Below are 16369 nucleotides of genomic sequence, written 5' to 3' on the forward strand. Positions count from 1 at the left end.
CTTTCACTGCCAGGGCTGCCACATAAGGTTAGGCACAACATTGCCATTTGTTGCCAGACTGTTCTTCAAAGGGGTTGCATCAATTTAGGTTCTCATAAGGAGGGCCTAAGGGATCCTGGCCGTCCACATGCTCACCAATACTTGGTATTCTCAGATGTTTCGATTTCGCCCATCTGATGAGTGTGAAATACACTTATCAAAGTATTTAATCTGCATTCCCCTGATTACGGGTGAAAAACATCTTTTCATAAAGTTATTGGCCACTCAGGAGTCTTCATCTGTGAATTACCTGGGCCTCTTTTTCTGTTGCATTGTTTTCTTCTTTCTTTTTTTTTTTTAAAAATTGATTTGTAGTTCTTTCTATATTATAGTTAGTAATCTTTTTTTGTCAGTTATCTGTGTTACAAATATTTTCTCTTAGTGTGAGGCTTGTCTTTTCATTTTGTTTTATGGTATCTGTTCATGAAAACAAGTTTTTGATTTTAGTGCCAAATTTATCAATCTTTTATAATTTGTGCCTTTTTTGGTGTCTTGTCTAAAAAAACTTTCCTACTGAGAGATCACAGATAAATCCATCTATACATTTTTCTAAAATATTTACATTTTTTCCTGTTGTGTATCTGTGTTTGCATTTGTTGTTTAAGCCATTAAAATGGTCTCTGAAAGGATCCATATGAAAGAGATTAACATCAGCCGTCTCCAGGGAGTGGAATCAGGTGACTGGGGATCAGAGTGAAAAGGAGTCATTCACTGTATATCTTTAGTTGCTTTTGAGTTTTGAACCATATTTAAGAAATACCTATTCAAAAATAAGTGAATAATTTAAATAAAAAGTCATTAAAAAGGTTCTGCAGGGACCCCCTCCTGCACTGTTGGTGGGAATGTAAACTGGTACAGCTACTATGGAGAACAGTATGGAGGTTCCTTAAAAAACTAAAAATAGAGCTACTGTGTGAGCCAGCAACCCCACTCCTGGGCATATATCCAGAGAAAACCATAACTTGAACGTAATAATAATAATAATTATTATTATATATAGAATAATTATTATTCCAATATTCATTGCAGCACTATTTACAATAGCCAGGACTTGGAAGCAACCTAAATGTCTATCGACAGGGGAGTGGATAAAGAAGATGTGGTACATATATGCAATGGACTATTACTCAGCCATAAAAAAGAATGAAATAATGCCATTTGCAGCAACATGGATGGACCTAGAGATTGTCATACTGAGTGAAGTAAGTCAGACAAAGACAAATATCATATGATATCGCTTATATGTGGAATCTAAAAAAGTGGTACAAATGAACTTATTTACAAAACAGAAATAGAGTCACAGATGTAGAAAACAATCTTATGGTTACCAGGGGGGAAAGGGGGCGAGGGATAAATTGGGAGATTGGGATTGACATATACACACTACCATATATAAAATAGATAACAAATAAGGACCTACTGTATAGCACAGGGAACTCTATTCAGTACTCTGTAATGACCTATATGGGGAAAGAATTTAAAAAAGAGTGGGTGTATGTATATGTATAACTGATTTACTTTGCTGTACAGCAGAAACTAACACAACATTGTAAATCAACTATACTCAATAAAAAAAATTAAAAAATAAAAATGTTAAAAAAAAGGTTCTGCAAAAACAGAAATTGTTTTTCAGAAACATTTAAACCTCTAATGCACCTACAGTTAATCTTTGTGCATGGTGTGAGACAGGGATCCAGTTTTAAATTGTCCACAGGATAGTAACGCCTTCCCACCTTTCTATGCTTAGCTCATTCTTATTCAAGACTCAGCTTAGATTCATATATTCCAGCTGTGCTTCCATGATACCCCATAGAGCAGTGCTGTCCAGTAGAAATACAATGCAAACAGCATATGTAATTTAAGATTTCCTAGCAGCCACATTAAAAAAGAAATAGGTGAAATTAATTTTAACAATATATTTATTTAACCTAATATATGTAATCAGGGTCAAAATTATTGAGATAGTTCACATTCTTTTTCATACTAAATATTCAAAATCTAGCGTGTACTTTATACTTATAGCAGATCACAACTCAGACTGGCCACATTTCAGTTGCTCCATGGCCACATGTGGTTAGTGGCTACCATATTGGATGGCATGGCTGTAGAGACTGCTATCACAGAATGTGCCGAATTATACGATCTGTCCTCACGTCATCTTCTGTTATTAGCCAGTGAGCTTCTGAAGGGTGGGCACTGAGTCTTAGTCATCTATGTACTCCTTCTCTGTGTACCTAGTGAGTACTCTGAGTAGAGGTCTTCAATTTTTGGTTGAATAGATTGAATTCTGGAGACTTCCCTGGTGGTCCAGTGGCTAAGACTCCAAGCTCCCAATGTAGGGGGCCTGGGTTTGATCCCTGGTCAGGGAACTAGATCCCACATACCGCAACTAAGAGCAGGCAGAAACTAAGATCGCTCATGTCACAACTGAGACCTGGTACAGCCAAATAAATAAATAAATAATTAAATTAAAAAAAAAAGAAATGATTGAACTCTTTTTTTTTTTTTTTTTTTGGCTGCAGCCTGTGGGATCCTAGTTTCCTGACCAGGGATCGAACCCAGACCCTGTGCAGTGGAAACGTAGAGTTCTAGTCACTGGACCGCCAGGGATGAACTCTTCTTTTTTTTTTTTTTTTTTTGTGGTACGTGGACCTCTCACTGTTGTGACCTCTCCCATTGCAGAGCACAGGCTCCGGACGTGCAGGCTCAGCAGCCATGGTTCACGGGCCCAGCCGCTCCGCGGCATGTGGGATCTTCCCGGACCGGGGCACGAACCCGTGTCCCCTGCATCGGCAGGCGGACTCTCAACCACTGTGCCACCAGGGAAGTCCAGGGATGAACTCTTGACTGTTGATACACTCTTCCTTATATAAAGCTGAATCTGGTTCACTGGGAATTTCCAGGGGCCCTAGCTCTGCTCCCTGGAGCCTCACAGGAGATGAAGTTCCCCTAAATTTTCTCTTCCTCTAAATATCCCAGAGGCTCTCCCTTCCTTTTCTGATCCCTCCTTGTCTGAATGACCACTGGGCTTCTGACCAGGATCCACACATGCCTAGAAACCGTTTTGGTACATTCTCCAATTATTTCCCATGTCAGTATTTTAGTTTCACAACTGCATTGCAAGTTCCTAAACGCCCCAAGGTGAGCAAGGCCTCGGTGGTCTCCTCCCAGGTGATTTCTGCGGTGCCCAGGTGGGTGGCAGGCACACACGCTCAGCCTCCTCTCAGGACTAATGTTTACAGTTCATCTCATTCTTCCTCTGGTCAGATATTTCCCCACTGCCTTTTCTGATCTTCAGAAATCAGAGCATTTCAGGGCTAAAAAAGCACACAGACATCCCAGTACCAACCCCTCGTTTTCCAGCTGAGGAAAGGTAGGAGCCATGAGTGATGTCTTGCCCCAAATCCGAGTACCAGAGCCAAGGACCAGGAAGAACCCAGAGTCCCAGGTCTGGGCCACTGTTTCCTCTATTCCGGCCTCCTCCTGGGCCTCCTCCTGCGAGACTCTTCCTCAGTCCTGGCTCCCACCCAGGCTGGCCAGGCTGCCCTGTTGGGTGGGAATGCCAGGACCCCAAAGAAGGTCTGGTGGAACAGGAGGGTGTGTGAATGTGTCTGTCTGGGGGTGTGTGGTGGAAGGGCAGCTGTCGGTTAAAGTTAACGCCGGACAATGATGCAATCACAGACTCCAAATTGAGTGCAGGTCGCTTTAAGAAAGGAGTAGCTGTAATCTGAAGCCTGCTGGACGCTGGATTAGGAGGCGGCAGAAAAAGCTCTGGGCTTTACAGAAGCCCCCTCAGTGTGCAGACCTAGGCTGGGCGCGGAGCTGCAGCGCACTCCCAGGTAAAGAGCTCCCTGTCTGGTCTGCATGTGTGTCTGGGGAAGAAGGGAGGCTCCTCTGGGCTGGGGGGACGGGGGTGAAGCAGGGGTACTTCAGGGCGCAGAAAAGAGGGGTGTAAGGGAGAGGAGGTGGGGAGACAGTAGTTCCTGCAGCTTGGGCACCAGGGTGAGTAGGTTAGAGAGGGTAGAGGGAGTTGGGGGTCAGAGCCCACTTGTCACCCAACCCTACTGCACCACTAGGAGAAGAGGCCGGAAAGACTCCTGAATGAAATGGGTGGGAAACAATGGAGGGGGGTCGTGGCGGGGAAGAAGCAGAGAGCTTGGCTGCTGGGTCAGGTCTGAGCATCACTGCAGGGGGCTCTGCAGCCTTGGGGGAAGGAGGCTGTCGGGGAGCTGTACCTCCACTGGGGCAGCCAGGGAAGCAGCCCATCTTGCAGCCCGGCCATGGCTTGGGCTCAGCTCCCCGCTGCCTTTTCAAAATCAACTGGTGCTGATTTCAAAGGTAACTTCCTGACACTGCCAAGCAGCTGGCCTGTGGGGAGGCTTCCGGGCAGGGCTGGGATGGAGGACAGCTGGGTCCTTCTATCCAGTACCCACCCTGTTTCTTTGGCCAAATCAGCTGCCAGTAAACGCTGGGCGGCCAGTGGGCGTTTGGCCTCTCACCAACAATGACCACTATGTAGCCCAGCTGGTGTATGGGATTTGGGGGCTCAGCCGCCGGAGCTGGAGAGAGGGCTGCCCGCACCCTTGCTGCTCCCTGGGACAAGCCACAGCAAGGAGCGGGTCTGGGCCAAAGAGAAACTTCAGGCTTCCCAGAAACCCCATCATTGTCTGGCCCAGGCGGGTCCACCAAGAGTTCAGCCCTCAGCCCGAGCGGAGGGAGGGGAAGCGGGCCAGGCAATCCTGTCCCTAAGGCTGGTCCTTCTGGGGTGTGGGGAGGTGAAACTCGTGGGTGCCCTGGCCCTGCTCATTCAGGTTCCAAAACTTCAGAAAAAAAGTCGCCTGCGCACTGACGGGGTCACAACGGTGGGGTGGGCCTGGAGGGACCCCTCGGAATCTCCCTCCCAGAGCCAGGGCAGAGGGCGGTGCCCTTCCCTGCACTGCCCATGAGGCCCACTGCCATGTGGCTTGGAGGCTGTGCGGTCCTGGGAGGAGGAGGAGGGATGGTTGTTCGTCTCACAACTGGGTTTAATCTGAAACACATGTACTGGCTCAAACTTATCCTCCCAGCTTGAAGGCAAGATCGCAAAATCAGTTCCTTGTGTTTCTTGATTTGGGCAATGTGGCAGGAAGGCAGGCCTGAGTTTGGCCCGACGGGGAGGATATCTACCTCCTCTCCCTGCCCTCCCCCGCCTGGTAGGACAGGAATCTGGCTTGGACACTGCCCTTTGGACAGGGTGGCACCATTGTCCCTGTGCCCCTGGCCAGGCGAAGGAGGCCTGGACAAGCCCACGGAACAGTCACCTTGGACACCGAGTGTGCTCAGAGGGGCCCCCGTGCAGACCCTTACTCTCTACCCTCTCACTGCCCTTGCAGGGGGTTTTCAATCATCTCTCCACTTCCCTCAACCCCAGGGCTTGAGGTGGGGGATTCAGACCTGGAGACTGGCTCTGGGCCAGCTGTGGACCCAGGTGCCTTTCCCTGCCTGGGTGGCTCACCTCATCTTTAGTCCTCAGTCCACTCACGTGGTGACAAGTGATCACATGACCCGAGGTTTGGGCTCAGCCTCTGTAGGGACTCCTACAGAGAAGATCCATCTTCAAGTGCATTTGAACTTGGTTTCCTTAAACACCATGCCAGGAGGACATCTCCCACCTCCTCCCTCCTATCTCAGTTCCCTACCCTGGCCCAGGAACTAGAGATAACAGCTTTCCCTCTGGCCCGGCATCTCACTGAATTTCCAGTCTGCTAAGCCAGTCTGCTGAGGCTCAGGCAGGGAAGGCCCCTGCCAGCTCTGGGTGGGGCTGGCCGGGTGGAGAGAGCAGCTGTGAGCCTGGATGGCCTTAAGGGCTCTATCTTGCACTGCAGAAAGCTTTTTCCGTTGTCTCAATGGAAGATTTCTCCCTGAGTGGCAGGGGCAGCCACGGGGAAGAGCAGCTGGCTGAGAACACAAGGGCCTGTGGAACTCACTGCGAGACACGTGCTGGAGATCAGGGTTTAGAGAGAAAGCCGGGCTGGGGCCCACAGGCCGTCCGGCCGTCAGCCGAGCAAACTCAGAGGCCATCTTTTCTTTTGCGGCCTTTCATGCTCTACAATGTTGTCCAGTGGCTTATTAGACTTAATTTTAAGGATTTTGACCAAAAATCACACACTGCACTCTTAATTTTCCTATTTGTTCTGAGAAGTCAGGAAAGCGTGTATGTGCGTGCGTGTGTGTGTGTGTGTGTGTGTGTGTGTGTGTGTGTTTATGGGTATATGAAAGGAAGAGCGAGCTTGAGACCCTTGGCCTGTGTGTGTTTGTGCACACAAGGGTGTATTTGTGCTGCAGGGGAGGGGAGGGGCAGGGAAGACAGATGATAAGTTCTTTTTTTTTTAAATAAATTTGTTTATTTATTGATTGATTTTTGGCCGCGTTGGGTCTTCGTTGCTGCGCACGCGGGCTTTCTCTAGTTGCGGCGAGCCGGGGCTACTCTTCGTTGCAGTGCGCGGGCTTCTCATTGTGGTGGCTTCTCTTGTTGCGGAGCATGGGCTCTAGGCACGCGGGCTTCAGTAGTTGTGGCTTGCGGGCTCTAGAGCGCAGGCTCAGTAGTTGTAGCTCACGGGCTTAGTTGCTCCGTGGCATGTGGGATCTTCCCGGACCAGGGCTCGAACCTGTGTCCCCTGCATTGGCAGATGGATTCTGAACCACTGTGCCACCAGGGAAGCCCAGATGATAAGTTCTTGACATGGCAGTATGGATGGAGGGAGAGCAGAGGTCCTGGTTGCTGAGACCTTGTCCCACGTTCTAACCAAAGGCCTCTGAGAAGATCTTATTTATGAACACCCCCAGCTGCCTTCCTCCCCTCCCACCTCCACATCCTGATTCCAGGGGTGTGCTCATAGAGGCAATGAATGCAGGAAGGCAAGGAATGGGGGAGCCCTAGACCCAGAGTTCCCTTTTCCCTTGTGGTCCAGGGGTCAGACCAGAGTCCTGTCCAAAGAGGCTACTGCTCAGGAGGTAAAGGGACTTGGGTGGTCTTACTAAGAAGTGGGGTTACTTAACCTGAAGGAAAGAATTCGTGGAGGTTTCAGAGCTAGATCCGAGCTAGTGGGGGGAAGAGGACATGGCTACCCCCAGGGAGAAGGGGGGCCCTGGGGTTCCAGGAGTAGGGAGACACATTTTGACTCAGGGATCATTGGAGAACTCACCTGTCTCTGGTGTCACTCACTAAGTGCTATGAAGGCATCATCTAATTAATTCTCATCACAATAGGTTAAGTACTATTTGACTTCCATTTTACAAGAGAAGACACTGGGATTTAGAGAGGTATTACGACACAGAATTGAGGGGAATTCCCTGGCGGTCCAGTGGTTAGGACTCAGCACTTTCACTGCTGGGGCCCGGGTTCGATCCCTTGTCGGGGAACTAAGATCCCGCAAGCCGCTCAAAGAAGACACAGAATTGAGATTTGAACCCAGGCTGTCTGACACTAGACCCAGCACTCCTAACCATGAGAGTAAGAGCTTCTGACACAGAACTGTCCAAGAAGGGAACGAGTTGCTTATGAGGCCACAGGTTCCAGGGCGGAGGAATTCAAGGAGAGAGTTTGAGAACTTGGGGGTAGCAGGGGCTGGACCAGATGCCCCCATTCTCTATATTCTATGATTCTACATCTGAGAGCTAGGTTCTGCCCCCATGCTTTCACTAGACATTGACCCAAATCCTATATCCAGAGCTGGTCAGCGTGCCCGCAGGGAAAAGCCCGTGTCCACACAGAGGAGCCCACTGCTGGGTCTTCACTACCCTGGAGGTTTAGGCTCAAAGGTGGGTCTCCTGGCACACACAATGGATGAGAGCACAAGCTCGCCACAGGACCGTGGGCTGTGAGGCAGGGGGAGGGCTGGGGAGGTGCTGAGAGGGCGGGATCAGCAAGCTGAGGGGCCACTTCCAGCCCGGGGAGGCTGGAGGGAAGGTGCCTAGCCCTGCCAAGGCCCTGCTACCTGCCCAGGGTGGCCGGGTGTTGCAGGGTGGTGGGTGAGGGAAGCAGCCTGCCACCCCTTTTGCTTTCTTGCAGGCCCCAGGATGCTGGCCTTTGTGCTACTCCTCTGGACTGGAGCCCTCCTCGGGTACGGCAGCTGCCAGAACACGGGCCTGGAGGAGGTCAGAGGCGGGCTGTGTGTGGTGGGGGCCTGGCGGGGCATAAGCAATTCCAGCCCCTCCTCAGTAGGCAGCACGGGAGACAGGACAACACCCAGGTTGCAGGCCAGGCTCTGGCCTTTCTGTCTAGACAGGGCCTTGGTTTTTCCATCAGCAAAACATTAAGTGTCTCACCCTGCCTTTCACAGAACAGAGTGGGGACAAACGTAAGATCCAACAAGGTGAAAGGCAAAAACGCTCTAACAAGTCCAGGGCTGTCCCTTCAGTGAAGACCTTTTCTCATTACCTTGCATTACTTGTGGGTCTCACTGAGTGGGTGGTGGCCTTGGATATTTGTTCCAGTCCTGACCAGGGTGCAGCAGAGGTGTGAGAGTGTGGAAAGGCCTCTTTCCTGTCCAGAGAGAGCACAGTCGGGTTGCAAAGGCAGGTGCTGAGAAGCCTATGCTATGTGACAGTGGTGGTGGGGGAGTGACTGTCACACAAGGGACCAGGGCACTTCTGACCAGTCCCTTGTCTTTTTTTAAAAAATTAATTAATTAATTTTTGGTTGTGTTGGGTTTTCATTGCTGCGTGCGGGCTTTCTCTAGTTGGGGCGAGCGGGGGCTACTCTTCGCTGCGGTGCGTGGGCTTCTCATTCGGTGGCTTCTCTTGTTGTGGAGCACGGGCTCTAGGCACGCGGGCTTCAGTAGTTGTGGCATGTGGGCTCAGTAGTTGTGGCTCGTGGGCTCAGTAGGTGTGGCTCGCGGGCTCTAGAGCGCAGGCTCAGTAGTTGTGGTGCACACGCTTAGTTGCTCCGCGGCACGGGGGATCTTCCCGGACCAGGGCTCGAAACTTCTCAACCACTGCACCGCCACGGAAGTCCTTGGACTTTGTCTTGAGTTCCAAGTTTGAATTCTGGTTCAACCTCTCACTAGCTTTATCATCTTAGACAAGTCACTGTTACTTGAGTCTGTTTTCTTATCTATAAAATGGGATTAAAAATATCCTTACAGGGCCATCACAGACAGTCACTTATTTTTTATCTACTGAACACCTACTCTGTAGGTGCTGGGGATGGGTGGAAATATGAAAGACTCAGTTCTGGCTTTCAAGGAACTCAGGGTTTTGAGATAGTAGTCTTTGGTGGTATCATCTACATTGACTAGTATGAAATGAAGTAAGTCAAATAAAAAGAACTAGCACAGAGGCCGGCACATGGTAGGCGGTTAATACAGAAGCGGTAGTTGACTCTGCAAAAATGGTCAGAAAACCAAAAGGTGCCTTCAGATTGGGGCCATCGGGGAAAGTCTGTGGTGGAGGGGGTGATATCTCATCAGGGCCATGAAAGACAGGAAGGGTTTGATAGGAGGGTCCAGGTGGAGGCCCGCGAGCAGCGCGCAAGGGTAAGCAGACAGGGAGCCTGTCTGGCCTGAGAACGGAATTTCTTGGGAAGGGGGACTCCTCTCCTTTTAGTTTTTTATTTATTTTTAATGTGTTACAGGCCTGAGGCTCACAGGTCACTGGTGCTTAAAGCTGGCCAGCTAACTTCTCCCCAGCAGAGTGCCCCTACAGGAGCAGGGGGCACAGACTCACTCCAACATTAGGCTAAGCGTAGGACAGCCCTCAGGACCAAAGGACAGTCCCACACAAAGCGATGAGACCAGTCATCCTGTGCTCATCTGCACTGGTCCTTGTGCTCAAATGCAGGGCTCCCTGGCCCCCGAGACCACGGGGCTGCCAGTGGAGGAGGAGGATCCCTTCTTCAAGGTCCCTGTGAACAAGCTGGCGGCCGCCGTCTCCAACTTTGGCTACGACTTGTACCGTGTGAGATCCAGGGAGAGCCCCGCTGCTAACGTACTCCTGTCTCCGCTCAGCGTGGCCACGGCGCTCTCTGCCCTTTCGCTGGGTGAGTTCCTGGATGCAGAAAGCCCTGCATCCTAGAGCTGCCCTCCGGCCTCTGCACGTATCTGACTCTAAGCCCTGGAGACACTTCACTCAGGGAGGGTGAAGAGGGCCGAGAGGCTGGGCCTGGGGGTCCCGGCGTGTGCAGAGTGGGAGCTCCGGGGGGCAGAGCCCTGCTGACCCAGGTGTGTGGCCTCAGGACCACTTATTGACATTCCTTAAGCGAGCTTCTCCTACGTGCCAGCCTCGTCGGTGTGGCTAGGTTCTGGGGACATAACTGCACACAAACAGGCACGGTCTGTGCCGTCGCTCGGGTCACACTGCTGAGCTCACGGGGGAAACGAATAAACAGGAAACTGCAGAGCAGTCTGGTAAGTGTTGTGATGGGAGAAGCACAGGGACTTGAACCCTCACTCCCACCCTTCTATCTCTCTAGGCCTGATGCCTTTAGGCTACCTTCAGGAAAATCTATTTTTCCTCCATTGTCTTCAAATTCCTTTCCACCTAGAACATCCCCAGTACCAGCAGACAAGAAGACTTAGGGTGCGGTGTCCCTGCCCCGTCCCAGGAGCTGGCCTGACTTGGGCCCCAGTGGGCAGTTACAGAGGTTCACACGTCCATCCCTCTGGCAGGAGCGGAGCAGCGGACAGAATCCAGCATTCACCGGGCTCTCTACTATGACCTGATCAGCAAGCCAGACATTCACGATACCTACAAGGAACTCCTTGCCTCCGTCACCACCCCGGAGAAGAACCTCAAGAGTGCTTCACGTATCGTCTTTGAGAGGAGTGAGTCGCCGGGCTGCCTGAGGCGCGTGGGGCTCTGTGCTGCACATGGGGGTTTCCTTCTAAACACCAGAGCACGTCTGCTCTGGCCAGGCCTGGCCCTGGGGGGGCAGGAAGGGGCCCTGTGAGCCCAGAGAGGATCGGAAAGAGGAAATGGGCCGAGGGAGGCAGTGGGAGGGTCGGGCGAGGGCAGTGGTGTGAAGAGAAACAGTAATGAGTGAGATCTGTTGTTCTCCGTCCAGTGCCTGTGGAAGCTGGCACAGAGCCCCGGCGCGTCCCGGGAAGATGCCAGGCAGGAAGTCAGGGCCTGCTGAGGGTCAACCAGAACCTCTCAGAGAGGATGCTGGGTTAGCTCAGAGCACACTAACCCGTGCCCCGTCTCTTTGCAGAGCTGCGGATAAAAGCCAGCTTTGTCGCACCCCTGGAAAAGTTGTATGGGACCAGGCCCAGGATCTTGACCGGCAACGCTCACCTGGACCTTCAGGAGATTAACAACTGGGTGCAGGCCCGGATGAAAGGGAAAATCGCTAGGTCCACGAGGGAGATGCCCAGTGGAATCAGCATTCTCCTTCTTTGTGTGGCTTACTTCAAGGGTGAGGGCTTCTCCACTCGGCTTTTGGCCAAGGGTAGACAATAAGTGTCAGATGGGGCCAGGAAAGAGGGGGAGTCAAAGAAGGCAGAGGAGGACCCAGGAGAGGCACCTGCCTGAGGGCTGCCCGCTTGCCATCAAACCCAAGGCAAACATTGGATAAGTGCCTACAAAGTGTAAGGGGCCGTAGAGAAAGACTCGCAGAGGTAAGGGGGCACTCCCACTCTTGCACCTGTTTGGGGAAGGCACTGGCAGACTTCTGGCTGGAGCCAGGTGAGGGTCCAGGCCCAGCTCTGCCTGTACTGGCTGGAGAGCCCTGCACAAGCTTCATAGCCTTTTGGGGCCTGTTTTCTTGTCTCTCACTCAGGGATGATACACTGACTTCAGGGACACTCTGTGTCGTCTCCCATCTTTTTTTTTAACATCTTTATTGGAGTATAACTGCTTCACAATGGTGTGCTAGTCTCTGCCTTACAACAAAATGAATCAGCCATACATATACATATATCCCCGTATCTCCTCCCTCTTGCGTCTCCCTCCCACCCTCCTTATCCCACCCCTCTAGGTGGTCACAAAGCACCGAGCTGATGTCCCTGTGCCATGCGGCTGCTTCCCACTAGCTATTTTACATTTGGTAGTGTATATATGTCCATGCCACTCTCTCACTTCACCCCAGCTTCCCTTTCCCCTTCCCACATCTCCCGTCTTCACATGGACCCTAGCATCATGCCCGGGGCACACAGCGGGTTGTTGATAAACCGTTGTTAGTTTTCTAACGACATTCTTCTAGGCTGTGTTGATGTGCCCCAGTCTATTCCATGGGCCCAGTGTGAGGCCAGCCCTATTCATGAGCCTCGGGTCGGATTTTGGGCAGCCTCCCCTTAAAATGTCTATCAGGCAGAGTGGACCCCTAAACTCCTAGAGAAAAGTCCTCCCTGAAGCACTGAGCTCCAGGACATGAAAGAAGCTGTTGCCATGTTAAGCTATTGGCTAGCTGTGTGAGCACTGGCAATCACTTCACCTCTCTGGGGTTCCAGGCTTTTTCAGCTATGAGAGGGTTGATGACATGATGTCGAGGTCCCTTCCAGCTCTGGCCTCCCTGGATTGTCTTCCGGACACAACACTGTAGAAGTGTACACCAGTTTACCTTTCTCCTAGGCTATCACAGAACTTGAATAAACCCTTCAATCAACCTATTTCCTCCTGAGTTTACGTATGGAAGGTATTCAGGACCCTAGAGATTTTGTGGTCCAGACTGCATATTCTGAGATAGAGCTATTCCCTGATGTATCAGGACCCTCTGATGACTAAGATTCCTGAAGCCAGGCAATTTTCAGCAATATGCTTTGGCCCCAGCACGGTCCCAACGCCTTTCTGGTCTCCCGGGGCTCAGGGCACTCCATTTGTTTCATTCCAGGGCAGTGGGTAACGAAGTTTGACTCCAGAAAGACTTCCCTAGATGATTTCCACTTGGATGAGGAGAGGACCGTGAAAGTCCCCACGATGTCAGACCCTAAGGCCATCTTACGCTACGGCTTGGATTCTGATCTCAACTGCAAGGTCTGTAGGGGTAGAGTGAGTAGCGGGTGCGGGGACAGGCAGGATGGTGTAGTGGGAATAGAATGAATATTGAGATCTGACAGCGGTCTGAATGTTACCTGCTGTGTGACTTTCAGTAAGTTAATCGTTTCTCTGAGCCTTTTTCCCTCAAAATAAAGGGGCATAGTTATCTAAACTTATCCTCTCATGCAGGGTTTCCTGTAAGGGTTGGTAAGGTAATGTGAAATGGGCCCTCAAGACTGGGCACTCAAGGGACTTCCCTGGTGGTCCAGCGGTTAAGACTGCGCTTCCAATGCAGGGGATGTGGGTTTAGGGAACTAAGATCCCACATGCTGTGCGGCCCCCCCCCCAAAAAAAAGTATGCAGGGGAGTGTCATGATCAACGTATACTATACGTCTGCATAAATCTGCAAAAATGTTAATAAGCATGAAATTAAAAAATTTAAAAAGAAGATTGGGCATTCAAATGCTGGTGTTAACTCTTGTCTTTTCTTTCCTTCTTTTTCTCTTTTTTTGGGGGGAGAACTTGTATTTCTAGAAGTCAAAGTTAAACTTTCAAAAACCGTCACAACTCCAAACTGCTGGCATTCTAAGTCTTTCCTACCTGACTTTTGAAAATTCTAAGTCAGTAGTTGTTAACTTTTCTCTTTGGAAATCGGACAAAACACCTGAAGCACTGGACAGAAATGCCACGTATGCATTTCTGTAGATTTCAGGGGCTCTTGGGACCTCTGATGCCATCTGTCCTGTGGACCTGAGGTTAAGCACCGCTGCTCAAAGGACCACTGTATTGCTCCTTCTGTGTGCTCTGCCCGGAGTCCCCATTTCTAGTCCAGGGCTCTATACATAACAGATGATCAGTAACTGTTGGCAGACAAACCTTGGGAGAAAACACAGACCTGGAATTCAATTCTAGCTCTTTAGAACCACAGGAGAAAATTCTTTCAGCAGATAACTTCAGTTGGTATTAGGCCCAGGTAAGAAAGGACAATGGCCTACTTTTTGAAGAAACATCAGTAGACATCTTGCTGCCGGAAAGCAATTAGCTTAGAGGGACAACTGTTACATAGATGAGGGGTTGGGAAAGCGTGGCAGGGCCTGGTTACAGGAGAGGAGAAGGCGGCTTGGGGGTGTGTGCCTATCTCTAGGCTCCTGGGCTCCAAAGGACTAACGCATGTGCTTCCTCCCTGTTGTGTCAGATTGCCCAGCTGCCCTTGACCGGCAGCATGAGTATCATCTTCTTCCTGCCTCTGAAAGTGACCCAGAACCTGACCATTATAGAAGAGAGCCTCACCTCTGAGTTCATTCATGACATAGACCGAGAACTGAAGACTGTTCAAGCGGTCCTGACCATCCCCAAGCTGAAGCTGAGTTACGAAGGCGAACTCACCAAGTCCGTGCAGGAGATGAGTATGTTTCTGCAAGACCTCTTTGCTCCTGGGGTGGGTGGGGTAGAGTCTTTGAGCCTTCCACCTTGCTAAGCGGAACGCAAAGGCTCCATGGCATTGTACCGAGGCCAGGGATGACTCCTTAATTCTAATAGTGCTGGAGGGGAAGACTGAACTGCCTTCCTTATCAGACTCATTCCTCAGCCCCAAGAGCATACATCTTATAACAGCAACTCAGAACACTGCCTCTCAAGATAGGTCTGCTGACCTGGTTTCTAATCTTAACCTCACCTGCTGTGTGCTCCTGGGCAAGTCACTTAACCCTTAACCAGCCCAGAGCGCTACACACCTCACAGGTCAAAAGTGGTTGTTCTACTCCCAGCTTGCTTGCCTTCTCGAGAATCAGAATTTAAGAATCAGGACTGTACTCTTCCTTGGGGTGTTGATGAGGAAAGGTTTTAACGGAAATCCCTCTCGATCTCTGCAGAATTGCAGTCCTTGTTTGATTCACCAGACTTTAGCAAGATCACGGGCAAACCTATCAAAGTTACTCAAGTGGAACATCGCATTGGCTTTGAGTGGAATGAAGATGGGGCGGGTACCATCCCCAGCCCAGGGCTCCAGCCTGCCCACCTCACCTTCTCTCTGGACTATCACCTTAACCAACCTTTCATCTTTGTACTGAGGGACACAGACACAGGGGCCCTTCTCTTCATAGGCAAAATTCTGGACCCCAGGGGCACTTAATACTCCAATTTAGTGTTCAAATACCCCAGAAGAAAACGCTAGAGGGATGGCAGCTTATATATTCCATGAAGGCTGCCCCTATGTTTCAATGTATACTTTGCAATAAAAGTGCTTTATCCTTAACTTTTGTTACCCTGTTCCTCCTATTTTGAGCTATGTTAAATTTAATATGAAGATAAATAACCCTTTAGGAATTTGCTGGTCCTGTATTTATAGCCTGGGTCTAACTAAACTCTGCAGAGAAAGTCACCAGGTGAGATAAGAACTGTAGTTGTTTGCATTGTATGATGTCGGGATGGATTCTCCGCTCTGTGGGGTTTACACTCTAGGTCACTAATCCCCCGGGAAGGAATTTCCTGTCTCCACAATCAGTGGACCATGCTCTTAAATACACCGGACTTTAGGTTTTAATGCAAGCACGGATATCCCCCCCGTCGAGCTAATGTCACCTGACAACACAGGATAACATGCAGACAGATAAGGGAGGAAGTCTGTAACTTCAGGAAAGAATTCTTTATTTTATAGAGCATTTAAAGAAAGCTCTCAGGTTCACATAAAATGAGGTCTGCTATGTAAAATTCTACACATATTCTTTTTAAGGAAGGGGGCCTATTTTACAAAGTACAACAGAACCTCCTTTTTCAGGAACATGAAACATGCCAAGTGTTTGGAAAAGAACTACAGAATTGGTCAAGACTAAATTTTTCTTCTTGAGTTAGCTCTACCAAAACATCTCATTGGCCACAGCCCTTGCCAAAGTGAGTTAGTAGAAAGGAAGATAAATGCGATTCTGCCTGCCCTTCATTCAAATATTTGAGTGTGAACCATGTTCTGAACACTCAGCTTCCTGAAAAGCTACTCCCAGGCAGCTTCGGGGCTATTCAGTTCCTGATTATAATGCCGGGGCAACCACTGGGCACTTCTTGGGCATGGCTTGGGGGGGGGCAAACTCTCAAAGCAGTGTGTATTCTTTTCCACCAACTCATCTGGACCACATGGTCCCCAGTGGTGATAGAGCACCCAGGGTTCAGACCCAGAGTCTCCCGGCCTTCTGACTGGGATGGGGTTTAGACTATTGCTATACATCCAGGTAGACGACAGCTATCATTCCTACTTTTTGTCTCTTAAGTGTGAAACCGCTAGCAGCAATGCCCACACCCTCAGCATCTTCTGAAGTTGTTTTTTTTTTTTTCCCTTCTCAGTAATTATGCAGTCTGTATTTCATTTGCCTGCTTGGGGAGGTAGAA

The 16369-nt window shown here is 50.0% G+C and overlaps 1 protein-coding gene across 1 annotated transcript; it reads left to right on the plus strand.

Annotated features, from left to right (window-relative positions):
* The first annotated feature begins 3773 nt into the window (after positions 1-3773).
* Positions 3774-15569, plus strand: SERPINF1 (serpin family F member 1). The gene is made up of 8 exons (XM_082860683.1): positions 3774-3878; positions 8090-8175; positions 9859-10057; positions 10686-10841; positions 11228-11431; positions 12845-12987; positions 14187-14397; positions 14863-15569. Exons 2-8 carry the CDS (start codon positions 8098-8100, stop codon positions 15120-15122), a joined length of 1251 nt encoding a protein of 416 aa, XP_082716809.1. The 5' UTR covers positions 3774-3878; positions 8090-8097; the 3' UTR covers positions 15123-15569.
* Positions 15570-16369: the final 800 nt, after the last annotated feature.

Source organism: Leucopleurus acutus (genome assembly GCF_964270905.1).
Source record: "Leucopleurus acutus genome assembly, chromosome: 19".
NCBI classification, from domain to species: Eukaryota; Metazoa; Chordata; class Mammalia; order Artiodactyla; family Delphinidae; genus Leucopleurus; species Leucopleurus acutus.